Source organism: Epinephelus moara, chromosome 22, assembly GCF_006386435.1.
Source record: "Epinephelus moara isolate mb chromosome 22, YSFRI_EMoa_1.0, whole genome shotgun sequence".
Lineage (NCBI taxonomy): Eukaryota > Metazoa > Chordata > Actinopteri > Perciformes > Serranidae > Epinephelus > Epinephelus moara.
The window spans coordinates 1,220,340-1,229,207 of NC_065527.1; the positions used below are offsets into that span (position 1 = coordinate 1,220,340).

The window sequence follows — 8,868 nt, forward strand, 5'->3', positions numbered from 1 at the left end:
TTCTCTTCATAGTAACAGTAACTTTATTAAATCCAGAGGAAAAATAAGCTGATAAAGATCCTGTAAGTTCTCTGTGATGAATTCAGAAAGAAAGTTTCAGAATATATGATATAGGTCTATTTTTACTGAACATTTTAAGAGTTCATAAACTCAGACAAAACTCCTCATTATTGTTTGATTAGTACAAACAGTGATGGTAGTAGTATAAGTCCATCATCTGTTGTCACAATGGATATGAATGCCTTCATGACTGTTAAACTTATTCTGCTATAGTCATTACAGATTTGTCTGTAATAATAAAGCTTTGGAACAAAACCCATGGTAGGAACATTTCAATGATAAATCATCCAATCAGCTCTCNCATGGTAGGAACATTTCAATGATAAATCATCCAATCAGCTCTCATTACTGAAGTGTCTTTATAGTAAGGACTGTAATATTGTAATTACTTCAGGTGTCTCCAAAGAAAATGCATTATTATTTGAATTAATCTATAAAAGTCATAAAAGTTTTTGTTAAATCTGAAATAAATAGCAGTATATCGTCTGCATAGAAAGAAATAAAATGAATTTGATCTACAAATTTAAACTGGGAAATATTTACATCCTGTTTCTGCTGAAGAACCACACAGAGAAATAAAGAGATGACAAAAGAACAGAATTTAAATGTGACTGATTTACATACTCCATTAATTGTTTTTGGTTTTAATTATAAAATACATGTTTTTACTGGAATACAAAACACACAAAATGGCTGAATTATGTTATACCCATAACTAGTAATTAAACAACATGAAAAAACTTATTGAGATTAAATATAGTAATTTATTTAAATAATAAATTTGTTCAAGATCCAATGAAAATTGTAAGATTTAAAATAAATAATATTTACAGTTTTAGTGTTCATGTGTTGTCATACTCTATGAATTAAATTTATCAAAGGATTGAAATTATTCTTCAACAGAGTTTAGCTTTGATGTGCAGCAGAATGTTAAAACCCTGAATAAATAAAATATAAAGTTTTTAATATACAGTATATTAAGATTATAAATGTTGTACGTGATTCATTCTTAACTAGATTTTTTGTTCTGAGTAAAACTTGTGTTGTTTTAGTTTCAGTGCAGCTGTTGAGTCAGATCAGTTCCTCTCCAGCTGAGGGAGGTTTTTGTACGACGTTGTATCACTGTGTGAACGGGAAGCTGTTACTTTGCTGACAGTAGTAAACTCCTGAATCTTCAGCCTGAACTCCTCTGATGGTCAGAGTGAAGTCAGTTGCAGATCCACTTCCACTAAAACGATTTGAAACTCCAGACTGACGGCCTGTAGCTAGATAAATCAGGAGTTTAGGAGCTTCTCCAGATTTCTGAAGGTACCAGTGGAGCCATTTCTTGCCATTTCCTTCAACACCTGAACTGGCTGAACACGTGATGGAGACAGTTTGTCCTGGAGCAACAGACTGAGATCCAGGAGACTGAGTCAGGACGATTTCTCCTGATGAATCTGAAAACATGACAAAGAGGAGAAGGGTTATTGAGACAGATCCAGCTTGGAGAAAGATGATCAACATCCAAACAGAAGAGTCTCATTTCTTTAACATGGAGAATAGATGGAAGAAGGTAAATGCTGCTTGTTTCAGTGTTTCTCCATCAGAGCAGAACATCATTGTGGTGAACCTGGTTGCATCCTGAAGCAAAGTTTTCAGACAGAAGAGAGTCTCACCCTGAACAAGGAGCCCCAGGGTGGCCAGCAGTAGAATCAGTGACATCATCATTGTGCTGCCGGCGTGTCAGTGGTTGTGAAAGGCCTGGACAGCCACTGATCAACACTGGCCTCTTAACGGCTGGGAGCAGAGAGGCAGGACACATATGCAAACACACAGAGTCAGTCAACTGGAGCTGTCCTCAACATATCAGGCTGTTTCCTCTTCAGTACTGGGAGTATTGCCCCTAATATCTACATGGTAGTATGGCCTTTTTGAACATGATTTATTTTATGTCCTCCAAGCTGATAGTAAAGCAGATATAACTCTGTTATGGGACATTTTATAGCTGATAGTAAAGCAGATATAACTCTGTTATGGGACATTTTATGTCTCATTAAACTGAACCTTTGAAATATTTAATCAAGACTCATACTTTGTGGAGCGTCGGTGGCTTAGTGGATAGAGCTCCATATCGCCCTATGTATAAGGCTGTTGCTGCAGCAGCCCGGGTTCGACCTCAGCCTGTGGCCCTTTGCTGCATGTCATTCCCTCTCTCTCTCTCCCCCTTTCACACTTGACTTTCCTAACAATTAAAGGCAAAACTGCCCAAAAAAATATCTAAAAAAAAAAAAAAAAGATTCATACTTTGTTTTGGTCGACAACAGAGTGTATAAAGAGTGATGTGAAAAGTCCCAGTCTATAAAAAGATTTATATGTAAATGCAGATGGTTTTTGAATGAAATCTACAGTAATTCATATACTGTTTACACAGTGAATCTAATGTTGAAATAACAGAGGTAAAAAAAAAAGACAAATACATCCTAAAAAGACAGGAAGACATGTTCATCAAGTAAGACAGGAGAAGATGATTCCAAATTTCTAAATTACATTTTGATTCTCTTACGTAATGAAAATATTTTGTTTAAACTACTTTATCTCAGTTCAATGGAATGTGGATTAAGAACAAAATACTTGATGTACATTTAAAATGCGTTTGAAAGAAGTCAGACAAGCTGCACAATGTTCTGATCTGACTGATAACTTTAAACAGAGATTAGATATTGTGATGTATAATAAGGTGTCGTCAGCATAGAAGGGGAATTATTTTATCACTGTGAATGACATAATGCCAGATATGCTGTGTGCAAGTGTGTGTGTGTGTGTGTGTGTGTGTGTGTGTGTGTGCGTCCTCAGTGAAGTGTATCAGTCTCTGCAGTAGCTTCCAGCTGCAGCAGTCACTTCAGTTTCTGTTCAGTCTGACTGAGGGAGGTTTTTGTACGACGCTTTTTTACTGTGTGAACACATACTGACTGTTGATCTCATGATAACTCAAATAACTCTGTTATCAACCTCCCCAACAAAGAACTTCACCTTCATATTGTGTGAAGTTTTTTTTTTTTTACCTTTTCTTGCTGCATTTGCCGTGCTCTTCCTCTTGTGGTTTGTCTTTATGAATATTGAATCAGAGTGTTTCACTGGCCATTTATAGACACCTACATGTGGGGCAAGAGGCTCGCTCTCCTGTGTCAAATCTTGGGTAGATTGTGATTTATAAAGGGGAACAGGTGTGGGACGTGAGTGTGCGCTTTGTTAAATAAATCAGGACATTTTTGTGCGTAAGCACTTGCTGTGCTTTGTTTGTACAGCGCCTTTAGTCACCTTTCCTGCACACAGTTTTATAAATGAGGCCCCTGATCAACAACTGAAGGAAGGGCTGCAGAGTTTATTTGCTAAATTAAGGACATCATCAGCAAATTAGATTATTTTTTTGCTTTGTTTTGATGGTGTAAATGAAATGATGCCACATATGTTCAGTGTGTATGTGTGTGTGTGTGTGTGTCAGTGAAGTGTATCAGTCTCTGCAGTAGCTTCCAGCTGCAGCAGTCACTTCAGTTTCTGTTCAGCCTGACTGAGGGAGGTTTTTGTACAACGCTTTTTCACTGTGTGAACACATACTGACTGTTGATGACATGTAAACTCTGACAGTAGTAAACTGCTGCATCTTCAGCCTGAACTCCACTGATGGTCAGAGTGAAGTCAGAGTTTGATCCACTGCCTGAAAAACGACCTGGAATCCCTGATGCTCGACTGCCAGTATAGGAAATGAGCAGTTTAGGAGTTTCTCCATCTCCCTGTTGGTACCAGTGCAAGTAGCTCCCACTATAAACCTGCTGACTGGTCCTACAGCTGATGGTGACGGATCCTCCCAGAGCAGATCTCACTGCTCCAGGCTGAGTCACTGTGACCTGACCTCTGGACTCTGAGGATACAGAGACAAAAACATAAAGCAGCGTCATGGTTTTGTGGTCTTCATTTCAGAGGGACTGATGTTGATAGAGGAGAGGAGTTTGATTCTCTGGACTTTACCTGTGAAGCAGCAGCAGAGGAGAGTCCAGATGATGACGGAGGTCAAAGTCATGTTTTTGATGAAGAGGAGGATTTCTGTGGCTTCTGTTGTCATGAAGGACAGCTGTCAGTCATCCAGTGTTCAACTCTCAGGACTATAAACTCTCCCAGAGCACTGGAGCATGGTGCTGCTGATGCAAAGTGGCTCTCTATGGAAATACTCTGACTGACTCCAACAGGGACTTGGATTACTCTGATGATGCTGTTTATCAATAGATCAATACATTTATCAGAGGATTGATCAGGAATGTGTCACTCATCATTTACATGTGGATTTGCTTTGAGTTTGATGAGCAAATTTATGCCTGAATATTTTATGAATTTCCTCTAATTCAATACCAAAAAAATCAGCTTCACAGTGCAACAATTTTACTATTTAACAAAATTCCTGTTTATCAGTTATCATAATCTACAATAAACATGAGTTCATAATAATCATTTATATTTGTTAGAATTTATTGGAGAGTTTTTCTGTAGAAATTTTAATTTGTTTTACCTGAAGAGAAATTATCATTGCTTGTAGATGTTAAACATTTCAGAAAACTAAATGTTAAATACATAGTCATATTTGTGAATAAGTTTCAAACATTACAAGCAGTTACTTAATAAACTGGGTAAACTGGGAATGTGTTTGGTGAGTGTGTTTGTGTCAAAGTCAGAGAGCCGTGTCTCTGTACAGTCAGAGGTTTTTGTACGGCGGCTCAATCAGTTTGTATCACTGTGGTACACGTTCGGTGGAGGATCCAGACTGGATGTTAACTGTAAGTACCAGGGCTGCCCCTAACCAAACTGGGGCCCTAAGCGAAATTTTATTTGGAGGCCCTCATCCCAAATGTATCATAGGTACAAAATGACCGTACAACAACTTGCCATTTAACTTGACAACCTTTACTGGCAATAACAAATGTATTGTAGATACACTAGTTTGGCTGTATGAGTCAAATAAAATAAAAAATTCAACCTGAAATAAATAAATAAATATTAAATAAAAATAACTTCAAACTGAAATAAATAAATAAACAAATCTGATGTTAAGTGCCAGACAAGCAAGCCAGGACCCAGTTGCAGAGTTAAGTACAAAAAGTAGTTTATTTACAAAGTAGCAACAAAAAGAGTGACAAGGCACAAAACTCACAAGACCTGGAGACCAACAAAAAGAGTGACAAGGCACAAAACTCACAAGACCTGGAGACCAAATACTGGAGCATAAACACGTGGCGAGAGGCAGGAGATCACTGAGAGCACGAGCGTAGTACTAGAGCAACTGAGAGCACGAGCGTAGTACTAGAGCAAGGAGAATAATCCAGCACTGGAGACAAAGAGAGTGTGGTTTAAGAAGCCGGCTAATTAGGCAGAACGAGCTGCAGGTGTGCCGGGAGCCCAGTGCACCCGGAGATCGTCCCGCCCCTCGGCACTCACTCTGCAGGGAGAGGGAGAGAAGAATCAGATAGCAGCAAACACAGTTTCACAGAAAATCAGGACCACAACAGTACCCCCCCTCAAAGGACGCCACCTGGCGTCCTACCTGGCTTACCCAGAAACCTGTTGTAGAAATCCCGCAGCAATTGTGGGTCGAGGATGAGGGAGCGCCCAATCCAGGAGCGCTTCTCGGGTCCGTACCCCTCCCAATCGACCAGATACTGGTAGCCCCTACCCCGTCTGCGCACGTCCAAGATCCGGTTTTCTCCACTGGGTAGGGCCCAATGTACCTGGGGGAGAGTTTTCGGGATTCAGTCTGGAGGGGAAGGTCTCGGGAGGAAAGCCACACTTGCTGGCCCACCTGGTAGTTGGGCGCGGGAACCCGACGTCGTTCCGCTAGGCGTTGGTTGCGCTCAGCTGTTCTCCCTAACGCTGCTCTGGTTTCCCGCCACACGCGTCTGACACGGCGGAACTGGGCTTGGACGGAGGGAACTGCTGCGTCGGATTCTTGGCTCGGAAACAAGGGGGGCTGGTAGCCGGTGTTGATCATGAAGGGCGACAAGCTGGTGGCTGAGCTGACGAGGGAGTTGTGGGCGTATTCCACCCAGGGTAGGTGTATGGCCCAGGAGGACGGGAGGCAGGAGGCAACGCAGCGCAGAGAGGACTCCAGGCTCTGGTTAGCCCGTTCAGTCTGCTCATTGGACTGTGGGTGATAGCCGGAAGAGAGGCTGGAGGTGGTTCCCAGGGCCCGACAGAAAGCCTTCCACACCTGCGAGGTGAACTGAGGTCCGCGGTCCGACACGATGTCCTGGGGGATTCCATGCAACCTGAAGACATGTGTGACTAACAAGTTAGCGGTTTCCAAGGCGGTGGGGAGTTTAGGGAGGGGGACAAAATGTACCGCCTTGGAGAAACGGTCAACCACCGTGAGTATGGTGTCGTTACCTTCGGAGGGGGGCAGTCCGGTAACGAAGTCCACTGCGATGTGTGACCAGGGACGTGGAGGGATGGGCAAGGGTTGCAGGAGGCCCGCCGGGGGTCGGTGCGAGGGCTTGCTGCGCGCGCACACTGTGCACGCAGCAATGAAGATCCGGACGTCAGAAGCCATGGACGGCCACCAGAAACGCTGCTGGATGAGGGCCAGAGTGCGGTGGACCCCCGGATGGCAGGCTATTTTGGACGTGTGCCCCCAGGAGAGCACTGATGACCTGGCAGACTGTGGCATGAACAACCGACCCGGTGGACATCCGTCAGGAACCGTCTGTCCCTGAAGGGCTTCCTGAACTTCCTGTTCGACTCTCCAGTGGACCTCCCCCAGCACACACTCGGGATCCAGGATGGTCTCCTTAGAGGGCTCCCTCCCCTCCAGGGCAAACTGACGGGAGAGTGCGTCCGGCTTGATGTTACGAGACCCAGGGCGGTAGGTGATCGTGAACTGGAACCTGCCCAGGAACAGGGCCCAGCGGGCTTGCTGTGAGTTCAGGCGGCGGGCAGTGCGGAGGTAGGCGAGGTTTTTGTGATCTGTCCATACAATGAAGGGTTGAGCAGCCCCCTCCAGCCAGTGTCGCCATTCCTGCAATGCCAGCACCACCGCCAGGAGTTCTCGGTTCCCCACGTTGTAGTTGCGTTCAGCGGGAGTGAGGCGGCGTGAGAAGAAGGTGCAGGGGTGGAGCTTATTGTCTGAGGGTAGGCGTTGGGAGAGGACGGCCCCGACCCCGGAGTCCGAGGCATCAACCTCGACCACGAACTGCTGCTCAGGATCTGGGTGCACAAGAACAGGGGCATTAACAAACACATTCTTAAGTTTCTCAAAAGCAGACTGTTCAACAGGAGACCAGGCAAAACTGAGTTTGGATGACGTGAGGCGAGTGAGTGGGGCCGCCAGGTGGCTGTAGTTCCTTACGAATCTGCGGTAGAAGTTTGCAAACCTCAGGAAGCGCTGCAGCTGCTTGCGGGTGGTGGGAGCTGGCCAGTCCTTCACGGCCTCCACCTTGGAGGGATCCGCCCGCAGCTGCCCCCTCTCAACCACAAAACCCAGAAAACTTACAGATGGTACATGAAATACACACTTTTCTGCTTTGACATACAACTTGTTTTTTAACAATCTTTTCAAAACATCTCGTACATGGGACACGTGTTCGTCCATAGAGCTTGAGAAAATCAGGATATCGTCTAAGTACACAAAAACAGTTTTGTTGAGCAGATCTCGTAGTACATCGTTAACCAGGCATTGGAAAACGGCAGGAGCGTTTGTGAGTCCGAAAGGCATGACTAAGTATTCAAAGTGACCTAAGTGGGTGTTAAATGCTGTTTTCCATTCATCACCCTCTCTAATCCTGATGAGGTGATAGGCGTTTCTGAGATCCAGTTTGGAGAAGACGCAGGCGGTGTGTAGGGGGCTGAAGGCGGAGTCAATCAGGGGAAGCGGATACTTGTTTTTGACTTTGATTTCATTTAGACCAGTGTAATCTATGCATGGACGCAGGGATTTGTCTCTTTTCTACAAAGAAAAAACCAGCCCCCACTGGAGAGGAGGAGGGGCGAATGAGGCCGGCTGCCACAGACTCTGTAATGTATTTCTCCATGGCCTCACGCTCGGGTTTGGACAGATGAAAAAGTCTTTTGGTGGGGAGAGGGGCACCAGGAAGCAAATCTATGGCGCAGTCGTAAGGTCTATGGGGGGGGGCAGTGAGGAGACAGAGGTTTTGCTGAAAACTTGTTGTAGGTCATGGTAGTCAGGGGGTACATTAGATAGGTCAATTACCTCATGTGCTGGGAATGGGTCTGTAGGTCTGGCTGGCAGGGCGGAGTGGAGGCAGTGGGCGTGGCAGTGGAGACTCCAGTTACGGATGGTGGCAGTGGACCAATCGACGTGGGGGTTGTGAAGCTTGAGCCAAGGGATTCCCAGAATGACAGATTTCAGAGGTGATGAGATAACATACAGTTCTAGGTGCTCATGATGGTTGCTGGAGAGTACTAATTTCAGTGGTTCAGTTTTATGTGTAACCAGTTCTATTAACTGGCCGTCAACGGCGTGTACCTCCTTGGGGGAGGTTAGTTCATATATGGGAATGTCATGAGTCTTCACAAAGTTACTATCAATAAAACTATCGTCGGCACCGGAGTCCACCAGCACCTGGACCGGAACCGAGTGTTTGAGTCCGTGAATCATACCTGGTACTTGGATTCTCGAGGCAGAGGAGGAAGAGATGCGGCTCACCAGGGTCCCCCCTTCTACAGGTGAGCCTTGTCTTTTGGCACCTCTGGGCAGCGGGAAACGAAGTGGCCCCCCTGGCCGCAGTAGAGACACAGCTTGTCTCGCATCCTGCGTTGTCTCTCTGC

General features: G+C 44.8%; 2 gene segments (V, D, J or C); one reads left to right on the top strand and one right to left on the bottom strand.

Moving 5' to 3' along the window:
• LOC126384499 (Ig kappa-b4 chain C region-like) overlaps window positions 1-8,868 on the top strand; it is a 50,418-nt gene that overhangs the window by 17,176 nt on the left and 24,374 nt on the right.
• On the bottom strand, window positions 1,165-1,854 carry LOC126384490 (Ig kappa chain V-III region ABPC 22/PC 9245-like). The segment is given in 2 exon segments: window positions 1,165-1,499; window positions 1,719-1,854. Coding segments are annotated over 2 exon segments (372 nt in total).